The 26,134-nt window shown below is 45.7% G+C and overlaps 1 protein-coding gene across 1 annotated transcript in view; it reads left to right on the forward strand.

Moving 5' to 3' along the window:
• LOC133970942 (protein shisa-8) overlaps window positions 1-26,134 on the forward strand; it is a 66,948-nt gene that overhangs the window by 25,991 nt on the left and 14,823 nt on the right. The window contains exon 2 of the mRNA XM_062408102.1: window positions 3,267-3,382. Coding sequence (XP_062264086.1) covers window positions 3,267-3,382 — 116 coding nt within the window. The remainder of the gene's footprint in view (window positions 1-3,266; window positions 3,383-26,134) is intronic.

Raw genomic sequence — 26,134 nt, forward strand, 5'->3', positions numbered from 1 at the left:
AGAAAATTGCAAAGGTCAATTGAGATGCATGTGCGGGTCCAGGTTGTGTGTTTCTCATCCGCACGCACTCTCCATGTTTATACAGTCAATGGACGGTGGCCCTGAAGTTTACATCACAACACACACTGATCGATCAGACAACACAACAACCAATCACATTACACAACAGCAGATAACACAACAACCAATCATGTAACACAACAACCAATCGCATAGCAAAACAGCAAAAGATACAACACATAACCAAACACATTACACAACAACAAATCACATAACACAGCAGCAAGTCATACAACACAACAACCAAACACATTACACAACAACAAATCACATAACACAGCAGCAAGTCATACAACATAACAACCAATCACATTACACAACTATAATACAACACAAAAAAAACAATCACATAATATGACAGTAAATTACAGAATACAATGACAAATCACACAACACAACCGTAAATTACAAATGACAGCAACCAATCATGAAACACAACAACTAATCACACAACACAACAACATTCATTTCTATCGGAAAATGGAGGCACCTGCTGACGACAAAGATCTTGTCTCGATTGTGCAATTTTGTAATTTGTTGTTGTGTTTTCCTATCTGTGTGTTAGTATTTATACATTTTCTGAAATCTCGTAGTTTGTGTTTTTACCATGAGACTAAATGACATCACTGACCTCCACGGGGGGGGGGGGGGTATTTATCAATTCCAGCAGGAGACTAATTTCAAATAAACTTTCTCTCTAACATTAATTTGTCCGAGCTGAGAGCTTTCCAGTAACTCCCAGTTCCCCACAGACACCAGTTCCCCACAGGGAGCCGACCACAGACCACTGACATGTCCCAGTGCAGCTCCACTGGAGCAGCGGCACATTGCTTAATGGAACCTTCGCTCTCAGAACTGTGTCAGGGGAGAAGGAAACGGAATACCAGTTTAATTTCTTCACCCCCCCGCCCCCTCCCGCTGTCTGATACTTTAGATTTTGTGCTGCACTGTGCAGTTACTTAAAGTCGCCCCACCCCCCCCACCCCCCCCCCCCCCCGGCTGGTGAAAGCACCACACGGCCGGTTTCTATCCCATCGCAGCATCTGCATTTAACCTGAGATAACTCCAATCACCTCCGAGCACACTGAACCGCTGTTTCCACAGGGGGAGGTGTTCCACTCATGTTGAGTAGATGAGTTTTGATAAGTAACGACGTGTCAGATTGTGATGAATCGGCTCCGCTGCAGCCGTCGGGGGCTCCAGAGGACGTCTGCGTGTTCGAGTCCAGACGTTCTCACGTGAGCAGAGAATCCTCCAGAGCGCTGAGCTGCAGGCAGAGAGGTGATGTATTGATCCTGCTGTGGAGATCAAGTGTTCTTCTCTACAGCACGTCGACTCTGGTGTTGTCCTTCATCACCAGAGGCTCTCCTGACATCTTCATCAGTCTCTGCTTCGTGTATCACGCCGCTTCATCCGGGGGGGGGGGGGGGGGGGTCTTGATTCCTTTAGTCCTTTTTTAAGGTTTGACACCCTGCTGTGTTCAACATGGGCTCATTCAGACGTTTACTGGAGTTTTGACGAGGAGACAGGTGAAACTCCGACACTGACATTTGCGTTGTCACACACAGCCCCTCCAGGGAATGTCGGGGGGGGGGGGGGGGGGGGGGTATCCAGAGTTCAGAGTCTGAAAGCAGCCTATGATGGAGTTACCACAGGCACGAGTCAAAAGGCCGCCGCTGAACTAATTACCTACGAACATGTTGTGCCTTCATTTGGGAAAAAATAACACAAACAAAGTAAAAACAAAAGTCACATTTTCGACCACGTATTAAATCCTTTGTCCCCGCTGCAGAGCCACTGCTCTGTATTGTGCTGGTGTTCATGTTTTTTTATGCTCACTGCTCTCGTGACCACGGGCAGTCGTTTCACAGCGGGCTAATAAAAAAAAAAAGACAATTGCTCCGTTGCGTTTCCGAAGGTTGTGCCAAGGTTTCCGCAGCGAGATTAACGATGAGGAGAATATTCATGGGTCTCTGGAAAGCGGCTCTGGGGTCACGGCTGATTTGTTGACGATGTTTTGCTGTAATTTCCTTGTCGACGGTGACGTGTTGATGCTGAGCCCTCACTTCTGCTCCTCGTTAATATGTGCAAACGCTGCAAAAGTTTGCGGAGCCAATTAGAGAGTTTGAGGTCAACAGAGGAAAGGAAATCAAACTTTTCAAATGAGGGGGGGGGGGGGGTGGAGCTGTGTACATGCTGTGTGGTTGTTTGAGCTTTTGTTTGTGGTATCGGGTTGTTTTTAATCAGTGGTATATGTCTGTGTGTCGGTTGGTTTAATCCAGTGGGGATTCGTCTTGGCCTGTTGGTGGGGGGGGGTCATGGATGAGTTATTTAACATGTGAGCGATGATTGTTAAACTCTCTCCAAGGGCATTTCTGTTTTTTAGGAGCGGAGCTGACAGTCTTAAAGAAGAAGAAGTCATTTCCTTGTGTTTTCAATGGGATGTTTATAGCAGCGATCAAAATGTGATCACTCAAACATCAATGAAGCCGCTTCGTATGAGACAGAATCACATTAACATGGCTGAAACCACCTTTTTTTTCATTTACACGTAATTACTAAGAGTTCTCTAAACATGTTGAAATAAGAGTAAATGACAACTTAGCAAATAAGTAAACTGAAAAAATAAATCTGCCGAAAACAGTGTGAATCCCAGTTTCCTGCGTCGGGGTCTGTGTGCTGCTGAGGAGTTCAGTCTTCCTGCTGGACGGCTGCTTCCTGCCCCTGCTCCAGTTTCTGAGGAGGCATCAAACAATAAAAAGATGGCAAGAGGGGAAGTCCTTTTTCTTTTTATAAATGATTGACGCGACCAGTTGGGAAACATCCAGAGACTTTTTCCTTTTTATCCTCGATTCCACTCCGAGCGTCTCTCTCTCTCTGGGTTTGTGTTTGTGGACACGATCTTCAATGATCACCATCTTGTTCCAAACCCCCGTTTTTCATCCTCAGGTAGATGAAGGCTGATTGGATATGATTAATGTACATAACAAAATTAATTTTCATGTGCATTTATAATCATCTTTCTCCCTCTGTCCCGACTCAAACTCACATCTAACAGCTCTCCCCTCAGCCCTCTTCCACTTTCATTGTCTCCTTCCTGTGTGCTGAGTACACATGTGAGAATCCACAACGTTTTTCGAGTTGTGTTTTCTTCTCAGTTTGTTTGCAGGAAGCTGTAAATGTGTGTTTGTTCTCTCTCCCTCCAGGACTCTGACGGAGCTTCTGAAGCAGCCAGGGGAGGCAGGAGTGGTGGACGGAACCGGGGTTCATCATCCGATCGGCACCAACGGCATCTCGGCCAGGGCGCTGCGCTCCAACAACGGTCAGTCCTCAGCGCACGTCTTTGTGTCTTTACACGCCAGCTTTTATAGTGTATTTACTGTCATTATAAAATTTCAATTTATTTACTTTTAAAGTCCTCAATAAGTACTTGAAATACTTTTCTCCAAATGGAGAGCGAGTCAGAGACAAGGCGGCGGATTAGTCGAGAGAACAGGAGAGACCCGATCAAGACCCTGAATATGTACATCTACTCTCAGTGCTCTTCCTGTCTTCACCCCCACTCACACTCACACACACAAACACACACACACACACACACACGGGTCTTTTGCTGTTTCTCTGTCATAAACACATGTGCACGCACGCACACACATGCAAGCTCACATGTGTCATGAGACGCAGGGACAGACAGGTCATTTTTAATCAGGATGTAATTAGCTGTGCTCCAGCTCCAAAACCACAGAGGGAACGCTGTGTGACCCATCTGTCTGGCTCTTCCTCTGGATGCTCCGACCACACACACACACACACACACACACACCCCACACACACATGTACAACGTCAACACAACCCTGTGCGTCTTAAGTGGATTGAGACTCAATTAGTGGGCGTACAGTGTTTCCTGGGGGCTCATTGTGTTGAGAGCGATGGCATGTTTTCAAGGACACTGGTCCCCGTTGCCTCGCAATTTGGTCCTCGTCATTAGGCTCAACAGGAAACCGCCTGGGTCCCGTTGTGTCCGTGACCAGGTTGACTCATGTGGCTGAGTGTCGCAGAAGAAGGAGTTCATTGTAAACCACTTACCATCAAGTTAATCATCAGCGCAGCCGCATCCACAAAGTCGATCAATTATCATTTACCGTGTGCTCTGCTTCCCGGATGAATCATTCAAGTGCACAATTTGTATTTCACGCTCTTAAACACACACGTGCACATGCACCTGCAGCATTTACACACAAAAAGGAAATTGCCGAGGCTCATCCCTTCTCTTTCATCTTCCCCCAATTGCAATAAACAAGTTTTTGGCCTCTTTCTCACCCTGCACGCTGCTTATTAGCACTTTGTTGTTTTCTGCACTGCTTTCCCTCGCTCCCTCCATTTCTCTCCTCAGCCATTAAACCCTCCTCTACTTTCTCATGTTGCTTTGTCTTGGTAAATCTTCCAAATGATATATATAACGCATACATGCATTTCAGTACATATGGAAGAAAGTATAACAGCATTTTTCATGGTCTTTAATATAGATTGTATGTTGGGATAAATATATTTTATTTAATGAATCCTTCCTGAGCTTTTGATCAGTGAGGAACAGGAGTCATAACTGCAAAAGGATAAGTTGGTAACGTTAGAAAGAGGAAATGGCCGTGGGAGAGGTTTTAAATTAGGAATAAACAAGGCAGACATATGGAGGAGAAGGTCTCAGTGTGCGTCGGGGGTTGGAATGGGGGTACAGGGCGATGACAGTCGGGACGATGGGATGAAGCCATCCTCATCCTGCTGTGTCAGCCGTCTACACATAATCACCTCTTAATTAAACACATTTAATCCTCCAGGCCAATTAGAGAGGGAGAGAGAGAGGAGAGGGAGAGAGAGGAGAGGAAGCGGAGATGAGTGCGAGCGAACGAGAGCGACAGGAAGAAGAAGGCACGGCAGACAGATGGTTATAAATGCAGATGAATCTTTATCACTTCACAGTTTAGATTAAAAAACTTTTCAGGGGACGTTTTGTGGCTGAATGTATTCTCCTTCTCCGTGAGTTGAATTTCTTGGGTTCATCAAAAAAGACTTTCATGCATCGCTACTTGGTGCATTAAGTCGGGATTCAAACTCGCATTCAGCGTCTTCAGTCAATGAGATGTAGTAAATGTAGTGTGTCTGCATAATGATGTCGATGTTGCTTGTAAATGGGCGAAAACACCATAAGACTATTTAAATACACAAGTAAAAGCTTGGAAATAGATTCTGTGCTGTGGCAGTTTTATAAGTATGACAACTATTACACTGTTTTTGTTTTTTAAAGATTCATGATCACCAGAGGATAAACCCCCTGAATGTATTACAATGAAATGTGGTACAGCTTATCATGGCTCCCAGAGGACAAATCCGACTGACTTTGGTTATCACTTATTCCCTTAAGTGAAAGCAGGTGATTTACTTTATCACTCTCAGCTAAACTTGGAAAATGTTACTATGCTAAAATAAGGCAGCGTTTTTCTATTATGAAAAAACTAGCTCATGCACAAAATGAATTTCCATGAAAAAATAAAATTCATCTTAAACTAATATGATGGAAGTCAGACGATGGTAAACATTTTACTTTACCTGCTGAACATCAGGATAATAACATTGTTTTCTTTATTTCTGTTCCTATCCAGTGGATTTTCAAACTAAAGGAACAATGCTTAGCACAGCATTAAACAGCAACTGTTATCGTGCATATTTAACAGTTTTCTCCCACTTATCGTCTTCATTTGTCTTCGCTGCACAAGTTAGAGAGCAGTGAGAGGCGTGAGCTGATTAGGATGAAAATAGACCGAACAAGTTCTGAGCTCTTTCACTAATGAAGACAGCAGCCAAATCCTCATGTTCCCTCTCTGGGAGAAGAGGGATCTGCCTTCCCACTTCTCTCCTGCTCTGATTTCCAAGGCAGATATGCTTTTAATTCCGTGTAAGAGTATGTATGAACCCAGGCGCAAAAAAAAAAGGGGTGTGATGTAAAGTCTAAAAGCTGGATAGAGGGAAGAAGGAGAAGTATTGAGGTCATATGACATTTACAATGACCCAATCAGTGAGACGGGAAGACCAGAGAATTCTTTGTGGTTACAAAAGACGGGTGATGTGGAGAGAAGAGGGAGGAAGAGGGGGGAAGAGGGGGGAAGAGGGAGGAAGAGGGAGGAAAAGGGAGGAAGAAGAGTTGGCAGACGGACGTTCTTGAGCACGGTCGTAGGACGAGGTTTACGGGGGAGAGGAGGGAGACAGGAGGGAGGAGATGAGATGGAGATGAGGTTAAATTTGACAAGGGACGACAGGGAAGTGGGGAATGGGAGGTGGAGCAAGCGAGGCTGGGGGGGGGGGTGAAGATGGGGGAAGGTTGATGATGGTCTATGGAGGGAGGGTCCGTCCCAGCTGATGTGATGAGGTGATTGAGGAATACGAGAAGGGAGTCTCTGAGGAAAAGGGGGAGGAAAGAGAAAGAGAGGGACAATGTGTGTCAGAGGGAGGGAACGACCAAAGAATAAAAGGGTGAGAGAGGAGCTGGGTATATTAAAACAAGACGGGAATAGAGAGAATGGAGAGAGGAGATAACATGCTGCTAGCTGTGAGTGGGACAGCTGGTCAGATGCTGCTCGGCTTCGTTCTGGTGTGGAGAGCTGGCCTGAGGACAGTCAGGGTGCCACACACACACACACACACACACACACACACACACACACCAGAATGCAGATGGTTGCATGTATGAAAAATTGCCTGTGTCACCTGAGTTCAACACGGGCTGGGAAACATGGAAAGAGAGCAGGGACTGGGGGAGTTGTTAGAAATTGGTAAAGTATGTGAGAAATATTACAGCTGATGTCACACTTGCAAACATTGCATCTAATCGAGGCACTGACTGCAGCACAGAGCGACACAGAGCGACACAGAGCGACACAGAGCAACACAGAGCTACACAGAGCGACACAGAGCGACACAGAAACTGTCTCTGTTCAGTCTCAGTTGAGTTCAGCAGGAAATCGACTTCCTCACTTGACTTCTTCTGCATCGCATCAAAGTGGAAAACCTCAATCCAAGTTAACTTTAGCAAAAAATCCTCTGAGGCAAGTGAAATATCGTTAATATGACGCAACTTTTGTCCGATTGGGGACAGATTCCTGCAAGGCGGAAAAGTTCAGTTTAGGTTTGGACAGAAAATTGTGTCGGGGTCTCCTGGTGAAAGGTCGTGTCATGTGACGCCCTGTTGTTTATCATGTAGATTGGAGACGGGCAAGTAGTCATGGTGTGAGTTTGGGTTTCAAATTATATTCACCCATAATCAAACTAAAATTCACATCCAAAAATCATTATTTCAGTTTACGATTATTATTATTTTAAAAAGTAAATGATGAAAAATTCACAATTTGTAAAACAGCACCCCCGACACCTTAACTTCAAGCTGTAACAGTTGGAAGTATCAGCGTCTTGAATCTGATGAAATGTCCATTTGTTTGATTGAGGCTGCTGTTAATGCACACACACACACACACACACACACACACACACATGAATATTGCAAGCCGGGTGCAGCGTACAGTGCCGGAGCGGGTGTTGAAACAGCATAAACAAGAAGTGAGGTTTAGTGGGACTCTAACACGAGCGAGCGCGGCTGCATCCAATCAGGAGGCAGGAGCTCGGCAGCCAAGCTGGTAAGCTCCTGATTTCCAAGTGGAACGCAGACCCAACATCACAATGCTCCGTGTTGTAGAGAAACACAACCTGAACACAATCAACGCTTTGTGTGTTTGCTGACTACGGGGGGGAAATCCATCTTGTACCCATTTTTCTAGGATACATGACGGTGATGTCTCCAGTGAGGAGACATGAAAACTGATGGCTCAAAGTCAAAGGGTTGTCTTCTCTGAAAAAATAAAAATAAATCAATATAACTTATATTTCTTTACACAGAAAGTGCAAGGGGAAGATCCATTTGTATTCTGACCATGTACAAATACCATGTCGTCATATCAATGTGGACATTGGCTGATTCTTTTGATGGCTACATGCAGTAAATGTACACCAACAAGTCCTACATGGATTATTACGCAAATACAACTACACAAATCTCCATTTTACACACACACTATATAGATATAATGCAACGGACTGTGTCAAGAATGGAGGACTTTCTTCAGGAGCGGTCCCAGGTAGACTTCAAAGATGTGATCGCCCTCTGTGAGGTCTCCTCTGATGGGGAAGGATTTGCATTTGTGGGGCATAATTTGCATGTTGCTGGCCTGTGAGAGAGAGAGAAAGAGAAAGAGAGAGAGAGAGAGGGGGGGGAGAAGTGGAGAGAAATAAAAACATCAGAGCACGAGAGGGAGGAAGGGAGGCTGAGAGGGAGGGAGGTGGAAGTGGTGGAGCGGGAGGAAAAAGAGAGAGACAAGGAAGAGGGAGTGAGAGAGAGAGAGAGTGAGAAGAAATGTGTGTTTGGTGCAGAGAGAGATAGAGAGAGAGAGAGAGAGAGAGAGAGAGCAGAGAGAGAGAGAGAGAGAGAGAGAGAGCGCAGAGGAGGGAGATAGCATCAGTGTGACATTGAAATCAAAACAAGGAAATGAGTATCATGGGAGCCTTCAGGACGAGTGTTAAGTGAAAAGACACACTACATGCAGGGTGTGTGTGTTCGCGTGTGTGTGTGTGCGTGTGTGTGTGTGTGTGTTTGTGTGTGTGTGAGAGAGAGAGGGTGTTTGTTTACATCTGTGCGCCCTTGATTTCTGTGGCTCGTCACTACAGTGCCACATGGGGCCGGTGCCAGTTATATCTGCATTGACACCCCACCAGAGACCGAGCGAGCGAGAACGAGGGAGGGAGATAGAGAGAGAGGGAGGGAGGGAGAGAGAGAAATGTTAGTGTGTATGTGTGTGTGTGTGTGTGCATGAGCGTGTGTTCACACAGGCATGAAAACACGCACTGAACCATGATTGTACTGTACATCAGGTGGCCCACTTGTCTTCTAATTCAGCCTCTGATGGACTCGGCACCAATCAGCCTGTTGTTGAATGGTGTGTGTTTGTGTGTGTGTGTGTGTGTGTGGGGGGGGGAATGGTGTCAGTGGCGTTGTGACGGAGGCCGCGTGCCCTTTGACTGACCCTCGGCTGCTGGCCTGGTCCAGCCACGCTTCACATTGCAGACTCACACATTTCAGGGGCTCACAGGAATGAGCTGGAGCCGACTTGGCAGCTGCAGCACGTCAGAGCAGATGCCAGTGACAGCGACGCGGTGCCAGCGCCCGTTCGCCTTTAATGTCACTGTAAACAAGTGGGAGCCACCCACAACGAGGGGGAGGGGCCGGTGTGGGAGAGCAAATGTCAGGGGGGGGCAGGGGGCGATGTTTATCTGACCAGCTGCTGGGGCTTTCTTATGTTTTAACCACATTCACTCAACCTAACACGCTGAACGGGTTTTATTAAATCTCTCTCTCCTTATCTCCGCTTCTTTTTCTTTCCCCGTCCAATTTGAACGTTGTCGACCTTTGTGTGTTCTCGCTCGCTTTTCTTTTCCCGGTCGACTTGAGTCTCCTCCTCTGGGTCTTTGTTTCTTTCTCTTGACCTTCATAACAGAGGAGAAAAGGGGAGTGTGTGTTTCCCTCCTCAACTTCAACCTTCTCTCTCTCTCTCTCTCTCTCTCTCCCTGCTCCTTCCTAACTGTTGACTGAACTACCGACACACCCATAACTCAAAAGGCATTCTGAGAGCACATGCCCAGAATGCCCTATCATGACATGTCAAAGCTAGTTTCATAATGTACCAAAAAGGAAATGTCCACTTCTCATAATAACATCAGGGGGCGTTTTGCTTCGTCCCTGCATTGTGTAGCTATCGTCCATAAAGTTGTAACTGTCCACGCAGACACACTGACCTCATAGTTGCAGCTGCAGTTGTGTGTGCGTACATGCGAGTGATGTGCAATTCGCTCCGAATCGCGTTGTCGTAATCCTGCCAATTAAAATACAAACAAACACAGATGAAGACCCGTCTCCTTGGCGGAGGTTATAAAGTGTGTTTTTCTTTTCCTCAGTGAGTATTTTCACACATTTGTTGTGATGATCTCCGCGTTGTCGTTATCTCTTCCATACCCGACAAATTTGTCGCCCTCACTTCTCCAGATGTAACAGATGGCAGCAGGGAGATGTCCTCACTGATTGGTTGTTCCTTAATCTGCTGCAAACCTCGTTAATAATTCTGCAGCGCGTCACAGTCGTTACGCTCTCTTCTCCCAATGCATCCTTCCATCCTTCCTCTCTCCACTTCCCTCCCATCAGCCGCCATCCTCCTCTCATCTTCTGCCCTCTCTCTGCTCACAGCCCTGCCTCCCTCGAGGTCGCTCTCTGTCACTCCCGCCACTTTCTCCCCTCTTCTCCCTTTTCATTCTCTACATCACAGCCTGAGTGTCTGCAGACTGAACTCTAAAGTCACCCAGAGATGATCACAGAGCTGCAGCAAATAGACCCGATGTTCCTTTTGGTGGTTTTAAGAGTTCAAGAGTTGAGTTGCACCGAGTGGAAAACAAACTTTTTGAGCTACAGGGACAAAACCTAAAGGCAGAGTGATGCAGATACAATGAGAAATCACAGAATAGAAAGTCTTCATAGTTACTAGACTATTGCTAAACTATTTGACCTAATTTCGTATCATATCCATCATATACATAAACATCACCGAAAAATAATAGAATCTATAAATGCACTTTTTAAGCCGCAATTTACGGACATTCAAACACAAGCAGCACGGATGGTTCCATTCTATTCATCCTAGTTCTGTGAGGATCTGCAGTCGCTGCTGAAAGTCAGCCGGCTCCGCAGAGGGGAAACATCCAGAACAGTCTTGTTAATAAGCCGGGGCAGCAGCAGATTACAGCTTCAGTGAGCCAACGAAACAAAGACCGAGGATAACAAACAGTCGGACACAAAAGGAAGAGGGTCGGCGACACATGTTTTTAGAGAGACAGGCGAGGATACTGTTTGCATATTTAAAATACATGTTAATAGGCTTGACTGCAGCCAAGTGTATTTTCTTTAAATTCATTTAATTATTCCACAGATTAATTGATTTGTGAATCTGTAGAGTTGTTTTTTGGGGGGGTAATCTTTCCTATAAACAAATAAACAGGGGTTAAAACATAACCAGAAGGTAATTATGAGATTATTTAGGTTAATACTGTTTATTCTTAGGAGATAAATTATATGAATTTCCATCAGAAACATAAATATCCACCTTATTGGTGACACTCAAGGAAAAAGTGAGAAGGATTCATCCAACAACCCGACTTGTCCGTCACTGTCTCTTCAGCTCCCCACTCTTCTGACTGGAGGCCGTTTCATTCTGGTGTCAGTGTTCTGTGACAGCGACAAATGACAAATTAAATGTGTTCGGACAAAAAAAAGAAAAATTGCCACCAGGGCATCTCACCGTGCTTCAAAGCCATCGGAAATCATTACAGGAGTATTTGTGAAGATTTTATCCCAGTGAAACACACTGGTTTTAGTAAATTCCCAATGAACACAGACTTTTTTCTGCTGGTTGATTTTATTTCTTTAGATAATTATGAAGGATTTCCAGGATCATCTCAGGGAGGGCTTTCCCCGGTCGGGGTGAAGTTAATGTTTTCTTACAGTCGACCCCTCAAGGTGCTGCAGAGGATATTATTGTTGACAAATGTATACAGCCTGCATAAGGGGGGGGGGGGTGGGGGGGCAGAGTATCTTCAGGCATATTGGGTAGTGTGTCTAGATGTGTGTGTGTTTTTTGTGTGCTTGCGTGTGCGTGGGCGTGCATTGATCCTGCGTGGTGCGGGGGATATTTTTCTCTAAGTCATTTGAAGGACACCAGACGTGGCTCTGCAGCCCCACGCTTCAAGCATGACAGCCCCACTACACACAGACACACACACACAAAGACACTACACAGACACACACACAGAGCAATGACAGCCATAGCGGATAGTGTTGACAGGCGACTTATAAATTGCAGCTCAATAGAGACAAATGATGGGGCGCGTTGGCTAGACGTTTGCCGCTGTGTGTGTGTCTGTTTGTTGATCCGGTTGTATCGGAGATGTGGAGAGAAGCTGTGCGAGGCTTGTTGTGTGTGTGTGTGTGTGTGTGTGTGTGTGTCACCTCCTGGGCCACCAACCACCCCGAGGGTCAGCCCGTATGGATTGACACATTTTTAAGCATTTGACCTTAAAAAAATACAGATGTGTGAAAGAGGGAGCGGAAATGTTGGCGTGCTGCTGCATGGGAGGATTTGATTGCGTTCACTATTTTTTGGTGTGTGTGTGTGTGTGTGTGTGTGTGTGTGTGTGGCCTAAATATTTAAGATCATCCACATTTCCTGTATTATTCCGTGGACTAGAGAGCAGAGGGTGCACGGTATTATGTATAAGGAGAAATAAGCGGCGGCAGTTCAAAGGGAGAATGTGGATTTCCATGGATGTGAAGATCGTGTGTGTGTGTGTGTTGTTGTGTGTGTGTGTGTGTGTGTGTGTGTGTGTGTTGGATACTGATATGAGCCCCTGCTGAGCCCCTGAGTGAGGTGCAGTGTGTGGCTATACATTAAATGGCCAGGATTAGCCCCGGCTGCTGCACCCTCGCTGATAGTATTACTGTTATGGAGCGACTGGGAGGGATCGGGCTCCATTTTGGCTCCGTTATTCTGTCATAATGAGGCATAACCCCTCGCACAGAGGACTAAGTGGTTTCCAGGTTAAAGCGTCAGGCCACAGTTAGAGCCCGTGTGCTGACTAGCAGGCTGGGAGACGTAGAGGCTTTAAGAGACGGAGCTGGAGAGCGTGAAGGTTTTAAATATATGAGGAGGAACTAATCTTCAGCAGAAGCAAACTAACTTCTCCTCATAAGCAGATTATTATTTACAACTTCAAACATGTCCCTGCCTCTGAGGTCAAATTTAAACTATGTAATATGACAAATATTTGTTTCTGTCTATTTTGTATCTATTGTTGGGTTATTGACCCACAATTAAATGTGTGTGTGTGAAGTTAGACGAGTTCCAGTTTGGCAGAAAGAGGCAGAGGAGAGTTTAAATGCGTTTCTCCGTCTGAGCCACAAGAGAAAACTAACTGAGCCAACATCTATATTGGAAAATAAATATGTGAGAGGGAATCGTTATTCTCAATCCAGAATCGTCAGAACGTCAACAATTCTACAGGGAACCTTTAAAACTGTAATTGTTAGTCGAACAAAATTAACTCATAACTGCAGAGAATACACATATTCACAATATATACACAAAGTGAGAAGTTTAAGGACTGCAGTTTAATCTATGTTGTAAGTTTTTACAAATAACCCCACAGTCGTAAAGGATAACAACATAGGGTGTGAACAGTGCTGGGTAAATCCATTTTTTGTGATTGTGTTATATTGACTCTCGTTGGCTCAGTGATTTTTTTAGTGCTTTAGATAAATATAGGACGAAGATGCAGCTCGGTGGAACAGCGACGCCTTCTGCTCACACGCTCCGTACACGTGTCCTGTCATGTTCCCTGTCAGCTGAAAACACGTCCGACAGTCAAACCATCGAGGAAACATCTTGTTTCTCCACGATGGATCTGAAGTGACGGCTCGTAGGTGAGGAACACATCACGAGGCTTCGTCCTGCAGTCGGGGGGGGGGGGGGGGGTTCTGTTAAAGCTCCAGCAGCAGATTGAAGGTGGCAGGTTTTCACGAGACACGAGCGATTCATTAACTTCACAAAGGAAACAAATGTGAAATACACGGACGAGGATTTACCTTTGATAGCAACGTGTCCTTGTGCCTGTGAAGGTTTCCCCCCCTGTGACAGTAGTGAGCACGGAAGGAACAGCTACTGTGCGTGTGGGCGTGCACGTGTGTCTAAATTAAGCCAAACAATAGTTTTACATATCTGAGTAAAATCAGTCTTGGAAAGCAGAAATTGAAGGATAACACACAGACACACACACACAGACACACACAGACACACACACACACATAGAAGAACAAGAGCCACTCACCTCAAGAGTCACAGACACACAAACTCTCGACTGCACATGGCACAAAAAAAACGACAAACACGTAAAAATGACACACATACAGTATATTCTCTCTATTTTTTCCCTTTCTGTCCACACACACACACACACACACACACACACCATGCCACATCACATCACGTCACTTCAGAGAGCGTGTTTAACCTAATCACACTCAACCATGCGTGAGCCTCAGAGGGAGAGTCAGGTCTGTTATGACAGCCGATGTGCTGTGTGACGGCCATGGGGGTTTGGAGAGCCCCGACCAGCAGACTGCTTTTAACACACACACACACACACACGCAGACACACACACATTTATGGCAAAGACCTGTGCAGGATGTGAGGAGGACATGTGGACAGACGGGGCGGAAGCCAAACAGACGACACTGTGAGGCGGTGACTAACTGGGTGGTTCATTTCCATATCACTGACCTGTGTGCAGACGCAGATCAGAAGTCCCATCACATTTGTCCCATCAAACCTTACTGGGGGGGTTTCAGTGTCACTCAGTGTTTACCTGTTGGGAGATTATACCACTGAGATGGAAACCAGTAACCCTAGAATCTGAAGATTTGATCCGGGCATCAAATAGATAGAATAATGTTTAATTTCAACAATTCCATCTCTTTCTTATTCTAAAGAATGTTTTACAGCTTCTTAAGGCCGGCTGGTCAGCTGAAGCTTATTACACTGCATTGTCCTGAACATGGAGAAAGTTCATTGTTTGTTTTATTAGGTTTTATGAACAATTTCTGACTTTGATTAATACGCCACAATAACGGGTTACTGCAGTTTGGCCAAGAGATGCTTCAAACTTTAAAACCCTGTGTCTGTGTTCTCTGCTTGTAACACTGAGTTTTCAACAGTATATAGTGTCAAATGTACTATAGTAGTTACATCAATCTGTGTGTGTCTGTGTGTGTGTGTGTCAGACTAAGGTGAGATTGTCATGTAACAAAGTGAACCCATATACTACTGCCAGTATACTGCTGCAGAGGTGACAGGTAACATTTATCTAGCAACAGCGCAAAGGAGAGAAGTGCTCCCCCCCCTCTCTCTCTCTCTCTCACTCTCTTGCTCTCTCGCTCTCTCTCTCTCTCACACACACACACACACACACACACACACTGTCACTATTAATAACAAATTATCCTCTCTTTATTGAATCATTAATCCACAAACATTAACATAATCCCACGTTGGATGTCATTCAACTCGGTGGGCCCGGGGAAGTCATCCTCATTCCGACACTCTCGCCTTATGTGGAGCGGCGCTGCGTTCGATCCCGGCATCGCCAATTACAGATCTGCGACGCAAGGACGAAGCAAAACATCATTTGCACCTCACGTTAAACTGATCTATGCTCGGATGCTGTCTGGATAACCAGGTATTTGAGAGGGGCTTTGTGTTCACATCTAGAAAAGACATAATGCTGTGTCGTAGAATTTTCATTATAGTCAAGCACAAGTCATTGCAATTGTTCTTTCTGGTAGTTTAATTCAGCATCTGCAGATGGGCATCAGTGTACAAGACCATGGCAAAGATTTCATACAATGAGCAATGACATACAGAACACACATCCCTCTTATACAGTTACAAGCTCCTCCTGGAGAGGAACACATGTTATCAATTAACCTCTTTGATCCTTAGAAATAGGTAATCAGTATCCTGTCCTCTACTTGGTCTCACGCCCCTCGAGTCAAACATCTGTTTTCAAGGATCGCTTATCAGTGTTTTACAACCCACTTACATCCCCCTCCCTGTGAAGTGTTTGTTAAGTGACCCTGTAAGTTAGGAAGTAATATAACCATCAATTGCTTAAGCAAAACACCCTGATTCCTAAGGGACTGCATTTGCTCATCTTTCTATACATCAAAGTAGTTCCTTCCATCAATCAATGCCCAAATGGTAAAATTCCCGTCACAGCTGCTATCCTTGTCATTCTTGAACGAACTTGTAGTGGTGGTTTTCTGTCCCGGGGTGCATCTGTACCTGTCACCCCACAAGTTGCAGCTCCAGGGAACAAGAGTTGCTCCGTTGTGCTGTGAGCGGAGGCAGTGACCTTCAATTAACCTCCTTGTGTTAATGAGATTTCATAAAAAATTAAATTGAAAAAAAGAAAGATCTTAATTTAACAGATGCTGAAGTAGAAGTAGTTTTTTTCATGACCGCTCACGTATCAGAGAGGTTTTTTTATCATTCATGTTTTCCACAGTCACACTCACAATAAGTCAATAATCCAATCACAACCCCAGACCACAGCCCCGCGGATACTGGGCCACTATACAGAAGTGACTGGGAGGAGGCAGAGCAATGGGTGTAGGGGTTGGAGAGGAGAGTCGGAGAGGAGAGTCTCTTCTTCCTCTGCAGAGGTGCTTGATCATACACATCTCACTTTCCTCTCAGTTCCATCAGAGGAAGCCAAAGTTAACAGGATGCAAACAAACACTGCCGTCCTGAGCATTTGTAGTCTGCACAGAAGTGATCGGGGGGGATGGAGCCGCGGAAGCGAGATCCTGCCGATGCACACGCTCGACCGTCAGTCTCAGCTGTCAATCACCATGCTTCACCCTGCTCTTATACCCGTAGCAATGTTTGTGCTGCCACAAAATAGGTGGAAGCATTTGAGGAAAGAGAAAACAACCTGTAAACACACACTTATCCAATTGAACTGTGTAATCTTCTCACTTACCCGCAGCAGTCACACAAAAAAGAAAACAGAACTGATGCTGCTGGAGCACTGAGACTGAATATTTGTTAATTTTTTATCATACGACCATAGTTAATGTGCATTGAGGCGTTTTCTGCCCGTGCGTGTGTGACAGGGAGAGAGAGAGAGGGAGAGGGAGGCAGAAAGAACAAGACAATAAATAAATCACAGAGAGACAGATGACAAGATAGCAAGAGAAGGCGCAGTGCACAGGGTGGAAGAGGTTGCAGGAAGTGACAGAGAGATAACAGAGGTTGGGAAAAAAAGAAAAGGAGGATGTTGGAGAATATTGAGGGAATGAGATAATCAGACAGACGGAGAGAGAGAGAGAGAGAGAGAGAGAGAGAAGAGAAAGACAAACAGAGAAAACAGTTCCCTGGTGAGACACTGATATTGATCTGAGCTTGTTGCAGAGAGAGTGCTGACACAGCCATCTCAATGCATTATGGGGGATCAAAGAGGGGCCACTGTTGGCCACGGTGCAGGGGCTGATGCCTGAGGGCGAGGAGGAGAGAGGAAGAAAAGAAAGGGAGAGGGGAAAAAACCAGGAGGAGGAAAACGCACTCTGCTAAACAGGGTTTTCAATCACCGCATGTCATTCGCTGTGGCATCTCAATCGTTCAGCATGGCGCAGGAGGGACGGAGGGGAAGGAGGATTACAGGTGGGGACGGGGTACACACGAGAGGGGAGAGAGAATCAGGGCACAAGCAAAGAAGAAAAATGAGCGATATCAAAAGATCTAAAAAATAAAGAGATATCTGAGAGAGAGAGAGTGTTTGAGCGTGTGCGACAGATGGAGCCAATAGGGTGACGATGAGGTGAGAAACATGGTGGGACTCGGGGAGTGAAACCTGAAAGAGGGAGTGAGAAGGAAGTGAGTGCAGTTGCCTCCAAGAAACAACTACCTGAGTGTTTTCATGCACAGAAGTAAAACCTGTTTAAACATCTCTTTCCATCACATCCTTCTTCTTCTTCTTCTTCTTCTTCTTCTTCTTCTTCTTCTTCTTCTTCTTCTTCTTCTTCTTCTTCTTCTTCTTCTTCTTCTTCTTCTTCTTCCATCTATTGTTCTCCTTTCCATCTGTATGTTCTGCTCTGTCTCTCTCTGTCCCTCCATGCACTGTGTGAAATGTCACTGGACAGCTTCCATGTGCTGGCTGCAGTGAGAGAAATGTCAAGCATGATAAAACTGCTGATGCAGATTATTACATGCAGCCTCTATGTAAAATCCGTGGTGTAATTACAGTGTCATATGGCTCAGGGTTGGAACACGAGCAACATGAGGAGATAGAGGTTAGAATAACATTGTGTAGTTTGAATCTTGGGTCATAGCGTTGAGGTTAGCCAAGTAGCAGTCAGTTAAATGAATGGGTTTGTAAAAGGGCCAAAAGTCCTCACATGTCATGCATGTGTAATTTGTTGTGTGTGTGTGTGTGTGTGTACATCTGAGTTCAGCGCAGCCACGTGGCCCAGTGCAAGTGTGTTTTATAGCACACCCTGCGGTGGTACACTTCACCCAGCCTGTCTCCACCAATGACGGGCTGAATCACAAATGTCAGCGTCCTGACCTTGGCATATGAAGTCACTTCTCCTCCTCATGGACTCACTGGGAGATTTTGAAGGGTGTGGTTCAGCAAACATGGGATTGTATTATTGTCATAAGTCAAATCAAGTCAACTTTATTGTCATTCATCCACATCTCACAGGTCAATGTGCAAAACACAAACGATAACAAAGGCAAAAACACAACGTGCTGTAGTATCAACACTCAGACCAGTGGGGAAAGTGAGGCCAGTGAAAGTTCTTCCGGCTGCAGCAGGAGAAACCAGAGTCACTTGACCTCTACTCGTTCCGCCGCCGCTGATCTCTGCCCACAGCGTGTGAGCTCCCCGGCTTCAACCTTGTGAATGAAAATGAGCAGGAAGCTGGAAAGGATGGTCACAGCCGCCCCTCAGCAAATGAAGGTCACACAGAGGTCGGTGAGCTCTGTGTGAATCATGTCGATGGGGATTGACACTGAAGTTGATGCTGTGCATGAGCTTTAACAAGTAACATGTCGGTTTCAAATAAAGTTCTGTCTGCGGAGGTGGGGTAACACTGGCTCAGTGGAGCATGGCTGCAGTAGGAAGTCAGAGGACGCCTGTCAGTCACTTGAAGGGAAAGATGAAGTCAGAGGTCGCCTGTCAATCACTTGAAGGGAAAGTCATAGACTAGATCAACTACAGAAAAGGTCAGACTCCATGTTTACGTTCAGATTTATGTTTACAATGTGAATAAAGATGGACGACTTTCTATCCAGAAAGACAGAATGTCCCAGAAAGGAACGCTGCCATGTGGATCCAGAGTCTGAGCAGCAGCCATGTGACGTCTCACCTCATGTTTATTTTCATCAAATTATAATTGTACCAGACAAATGAGCATCGTGATTGGTGTGATAAGAACAACCTCAACCTACAAAGAGAGAAACCGTCTTTGAGAAAAAATCATTTGGGGTGAACATTTCTTCTTGTCCACGTCTGCTCCACTAACATGGAGGAGGTGGGGTTTATGACCTCTTCATCAGTAACTTACAGTTGTTTGCAAAGTGCAGCTTTTAAAATGTAAACTGGGGATTTTCTGGGGTCTGAAGTGACGCTTCATGAAATGAATTACTAAGGTTAATTGTTTTGAGTAAAGTCTCAGCTCAGGGAGTCTGACAGGATGACAGGTTTACAAACCTCTGACCAAAAGGACAAAAGGCACGCTGACGTTCCATTGTAGTGAAGGAACAGGTGTAATTAATAATGAGGAAAATGGGTCTTCGGCCTGATGAAACATGTTAGTCACATTTTGACTGGACACAGCGGGAAACACATGCTGCACATGTGTCACTCAAGCCTCTGCTCCTCTGAGGAGACATAAGATGGCGGCTGTAAAAGAGACACAACCACCAGGTGTGGGTGGAGGGACGAGGAGACTGGACCACATTTTGCAAATTCAAACACGAGACAAACAAACGCCATACGTCCATCATGTCTACTCCCTGCTTTGTTTTCATTCACGCTTTGACTGGTGCTCTTTTAATTACCTCACCTCATTACTCCCTATTCTTCCTTAATGGTTTCCTTCACCTGTGAGATAATTAAACCCACAAACTAACTGTGCCTCTACACTCAGTGGATCATTTGAGCCAAATTTAGGTCTCGTCTTCACTAGTGCAGATGTTTTCTTGCATGAATATTTTCCCTTCTGTTGAAATATTGTTTTTCTAAATTCTTACAACCTTCGTTTTTACAAAATATCTTGAAAAAACAAGTAAACACGCTCAAACAAGCAAGTTGGACCAGTGGGTGGAGGAAGAGTCTTCATCAGTCATCCGTCAGATATTAGAGAAGAAGAGCTCTAATATTGTGCGAGGGAGAAAGCTGTGAATGTTGTTATTGTGGTGCAGTGATGCTAAATCTGGCTGCAAACTTGTAATCACACCTATAGCAGTGCTGACATTAATGTTGTTGATTCTGGTTCCAGATGCTTCCTTTACATGTACACACAGATACACAGAATCCAGAGCTTTTAAAAATCTGCACGTTGGAAGACATTTGTATAAATATGTGTTTTAATGACAGATAACGCTGTTTTGCAAGAGGCCAGAACACAGAGGAAAAAGTTGTAAAGTATTTTGCGATATATCTGCATTTTATTTTGGATGGTGCATGATCCAGATGTTGATCCAGATATAAGGCACGGCTCACACATGTGCAGATGTGAAGGGAATATCAAAAGGGTCAAAGTTCACCAAAGTTGTTTCATAACTACGTGTTTGTTTCATCTGAGAGTTCACCTGGTCTTCTGAAGAACGGGGGAAGTCATTCATAAAAGAGGGTGAAAAGCAGTCGGGCTTATTTTTAGTTTGGTGGCCTACATATCACACCACCTAAAGGATGACAGTGCGCCGAGAGAGTGGACGTGTAATTATTCTGAGGTGGCGAGACCCTCTCATCCTCTCATCCTCTCATCCTCTCATCTCTCTCTCTCTCTCTCTCTCTCTCTCTCTCTCTCTCTCTCTCTCTCTCTCTCTCTCTCTCTCTCTCTCTCCATCTCTTATCTCCATTTCCTTCCATTCCGCTCCCCTCCCGTCTCCCTTCAGGGGGATCAGGATCCAGCTGTGACAGAATTCACAAATCACTGGCCTTGGGGAGCAAAAAGTGGGGTAGGGACTGAGAGAGGGAGGAAGGGGGGGGGGGGGGGGTGAGCAACTGATATCATGGATAGCGTTTTTAAATAAAAGGTGGAACATTGAATATAATGGGGAGCTTTTCTGGATGCTTAAGGGATTGTTTTCTAACTTTCTAAAGAGGACGAGTGAACGTGAAGTTGACAGATAGAGCGTCCAACATTTAAAAAAGGGGGGGGGGGGGGGGAGATTGTTTCTCTGGGACACAAAACAGCAGCTGGATGCAGCAATGTCGATTTCTTTTCTTTTGTCACACTCGTGTCATCCGTTTCTCTTCCTGAGCCATCTGCTCCCTCCGTTTCTCTTCATGTGCCGCCTCTCTCTCCCTCTCTCTCTCTCTCTCTCTCCTTCTCCTTTTATCTTTCCGTCTCCCTCACGCCATCACACCTCCATCCCGGCATAAATCATGGACCTTCCCTTCCTTTTTCTTTTCCATCTTATCTCAGCTACTCTCTCCATCACTTTCCTCCCACCTCCTCTCTGCATCCTCTCCTCCCTTTGTTCCACCCTCTCCGCAGGGTATACAGCAGCCAATTAGCAGTCTGCGCGGAAAGTGCTAACAGCCCTCACCCACCCCCAGCTCCACATCCCAGCTCTGCATCCCAGCTCCACATCCCAGCTCCACATTCCAGCTCCACATCCCAGCTCCACACCCCAGCTCCACACCCCAGCTCCACATCCCAGCTCCACATCCCAGCTCCACACCCCAGCTCCACACCCCAGCTCCACACCCCAGCTCCACATCTCAGCTCCAAACCCCAGCTCCACATCCCAGCTCCACATCCCAGCTCCACACCCCAGCTCCACACCCCAGCTCCACATCCCAGCTCCACACCCCAGCTCCACACCCCAGCTCCACATCCCAGCTCCACATCCCAGCTCCACACCCCAGCTCCACATCCCAGCTCCACATCCCAGCTCCACATCCCAGCTCCACATCCCAGCTCCAAACCCCAGCTCCACATCCCAGCTCCACACCCCAGCTCCACATCCCAGCTCCACACCCCAGCTCCACATCCCAGCTCCACATCCCAGCTCCACATCCCAGCTCCACATCCAAGCTCCACACCCCAACTCCACATCCTAGCTCCACATCCCAGCTCCGCATCCCAGCTCCAAACCCCAGCTCCACATCCCAGCTCCGCATCCCAGCTCCACATCCCAACTCCACACCCCAGCTCCACATCCCAGCTCCACATCCCAGCTCCACATCCCAGCTCCACATCCCAGCTCCACATCCCAGCTCCAAACCCCAGCTCCACATCCCAGCTCCACATCTCAGCTCCACATCCCAGCTCCACATCCCAGCTCCACATCCCAGCTCCACATCCCAGATCCACATCCCAGCTCCACATCCCAGTTCCACACCCCAGCTCCACATCCCAGCTCCACATCCCAGTTCCACACCCTAGCTCCACATCCCAGCTCCGCATCCCAGGTGGCCTTTGCCGCACTGACCCAGTCCACCATTGGTCAGAATCCACAAGATGGAGGCCCAAACAGGGTGGTTGGGAGTTTGGGAGGTGATGGAGGCAGTGCTGGTACTGTAGGTTAGTTTGGATGGAGGGTGATTTGAAGGTCAAACACAAGAGTGCACGCAGCAACACGTGCACGCTCCGAGTCTGTCGGAGAGTGCGTCTGTGGAGCATCAATCACCGTTAGACATGGTGGGTGGACACACAGGCAAGAGATTCACGCTTTAGGAAACACAAGAGAGGAGCTGGCTCCTGATTCGACAAGACAAAGGGACCGAGAGCAGGAGTGGCTCTGTGTGTGTGTGTCCGTGTGTGTCTGTGTGTGTGCGTGCCTGTGAGTGAATGCACATACTGATTATGCGCAACTTGTATGCGTTCCTCTCAGGCACGCCACGTGACCGAGGTGTTTGTGTTTAGTTGCCTCTGAAGTCTGAGGCCGAGGAGCAAAACCCACTGTATGAAACAAGCTTGTTGGAGCACAAAGTATTTATCACGACTGCGGCCGTTTTGTTGTCTTGTGTCGTTAGACTATTCCAAATCTTTTGTTGTAATTTTATTCATTGTGTAGCAAAAACCTGAAATTCTCCTATGAACTTATTTGACATAATCTTCCTCTGTTACTTCCTCACGTCTAACGTAGCTCCTTAACTACACAGGGAAATTAATAATGTAATGTTTATTGACACTAATAAACTCACATTTTTAATAATTCTAACTATACCTATGCAATGGTTTGCGATTAAAGTGAATACAGCAAGTTAAACTGATGATTTTCTATCTTAAGTATAGATAAATTTGCATCTTAATCTAGTCAGTGTTTCCCAGTAAGTACTCTAATCCACATTATAAACGTTAGATGGATCCTTTCGTCTTCTTGGGCGTATCTGTCAACAATTTTTGTACTTTAAGCATCGACTCTTTCTAGAGTTAGTGAGAAACCTGCAGAACAGGTGCAGGATGAACGCTGGGTTGGTTTGTCTCTGATGGTTGCATCTGTGAGGAGATGAAAGACAATGCCTCTTATAGCCATGTGTCTTCACACGAGTGTAATTCTATTATTCAGCAGCATCTTTCTCCCCCAGTTAATATTCTTGATCAGTCGCCCCGTTGCCAACTGGTGTAATGGGAGCAGTTGAGTGAAGGACAGCACTGGGCGGCTGCTGCGTGTTCATGGTGTGAAGTCAGTGAGCTGAGCGACTCCAGTGCTGCTGCAGCTGCCGGGAGAATATGGATGAGATCATTCCCCCACACACACACACACACACACACACACACACACAAACACACTAACACAAACCAAAGGGCTTAGACATACCTGTATATTAATGAATGTACATACAAGCCCATTGAGGAAGGTGATTGGCCTTTACACATACACACACAGAAACAAACACACACACACACACACACACACAGGGGTATTACCATGATGTATGTGCCTGTGAGCCTATGAAGGTAGCCAGGCTCTCTCCTCTGCAATCACATCAGAGGCCTGCCACAATTAGTCAGGAGGCACGAGAGCTGAGAGGGGTCGCACACACACACACACACACACACAAACACGCACAAACACACACATAGATGTACAGCTATATGTGCATGTGTGTGTATATATAGATGCTGTTATACCCTCGCAGGCACAACACGAAGGTGTAAAAAGGTCGGACATGTGCGTGAGATTCAGATATTGTTGTTGAAGAAAAATAAAATAATCAGAAATGTAGTAATTTCTTTACGTTTTTACTTCTTTTTTTTTAATCAACTTCTTTTTATTGTCCATTACCATTAAATGTGTGTGTGTGTGTGTGTGTGTGTGTGTGTGTGAAACTATTTGCTCTGTATCGATGGTTGTCCAGTAAATGAGGAGTTGCCCCGCTAACAAGTAGAGAATCAGTCAACTCTGTTTAAAACCCTTAAAACACACACACACACGCACACACACACACAGACACACACACACACACACACACACACACACACACACACACACACAGGCACATCATTGAGTATCACTATCATCAAGAGTTTCACATCCAATTACATCACAAGAGATTACGTTCCCTTCAGGAACCAAAACTATTAAAGGGACACTGAGCAAAGCAGCTCTTGTGTAATAATGGCCTTCAAACATGGACAGCATCTATAGACACACACACACACACACACACACACACACACACACGGATATACTCTTTTCTTCTCTGTGCATCCCTTTCACATGACTTGCCCTCTTCTCCTCTGTAGCTCCTCTGCTCTCTCATCTCTTCGGCTGCATCAAAGCTCTTTTCAGTAATATGTCACGGAGAAGCTAATATGCAACCCCCCCCCCCCGTGCCCTGACTTCCAGTCCCGATGCATACATTAATGATGAAGTCCACGATTGATGCTCTTCTTTCACACAACGTGGACGTGATTGGAGGGAGCGTGTGGGTCCATATGTCAAATTGTGTGTTTCTGTGTGTGTGTGTGTGGGTTCTCACTGACCTTCATCCTCTTCCTCTTTCAACCTGCATCTACAAGTAATAGTAGATGCATCATCAATATCTTTTACGCCTTCAAACTTATAATGAGTCACAGTAATCTCAGTAGTATCTTTAATCTTTTGACGTATATATTTTTGCCTGAATATGTTGAATGTATGACACATTCCCACGACACTTATATTAATGTGTTGGGAGTGAAACTGGTCACATGTCCTGACCTCATGAAACAAAGGGTTTACAGTTTTATTGCCCTTGGAAGGAGACGTGGGCCCCACAGTCACAAGAACATTTTACCAAATTAGATTTAATGATTTAATGTGAAACATATTAAATCATTTCCCCCCCTCACCTCTGTTATGGATACAACAGTAGCCCTGGGCTGCAAGTAAAGTGCTTTTATGGATGAGGAGGAATAAGCTTTAAATCTCCTTTTATCAGGCCTGACACCGGCTGTGATTTATGCTCCTGTACAAAAGATCAAAGAACAATAAGTAGAACAAATTGTGTCTTTTTTCAGAAAACAAAGGAGGGTTAAGAGAAGGTGGGGGAAAGATTCAAACTTAATTAGAGTTAAAAAAAAACTGTAAAAAGGTTATATTTCTATTAAAGGTGATAAATGATTGATGATGATATCCTCAGGCTGCGTATATATAACACCTCCAGCAAGTAAAAGGGGGGGGGGGGGGGGGGGGGGCCTTCAAAGCAGTTTGCTGTGCTGCTCGTTTCTTCTGAATTCACACAAGTTGACTCAGATTGAGTTTCTCTTATCTACTCGGATCACCTGGATGGAGGCAGCCAAACAGTCTGAGGACACTGTTTACAGAGGAGTGTGTGTGTATGTGTGTGTGTGTTTGTCTGTGTCTGTGTGTGCGTATCAGAACTGCGGCAGCAATGAATGAATTGCACATTTTCAGAAGAGTAAATCAAGTGTCCTCTGAGCACTGAAGAGCCCTCGTGGTTTGATCCTCTCGCCATGAGCCTGTGAGAGGAGCTGGAGAGATCTGTGAGTGTGGACCTGAAGCCTTGGGAGACGCTCGGCCTCTGTCATGAAAGAGCTTGTTCAACACCCAGATTAGCTCAATAATTCTCTAGTTAACCAAGTAGAGGGGGGAAGAGAGTGTGTGTCTGTGTGCACAGGCTTCGGTGACACT

Source organism: Platichthys flesus, chromosome 16 (genome assembly GCF_949316205.1).
Source record: "Platichthys flesus chromosome 16, fPlaFle2.1, whole genome shotgun sequence".
Taxonomy (NCBI): Eukaryota; Metazoa; Chordata; class Actinopteri; order Pleuronectiformes; family Pleuronectidae; genus Platichthys; species Platichthys flesus.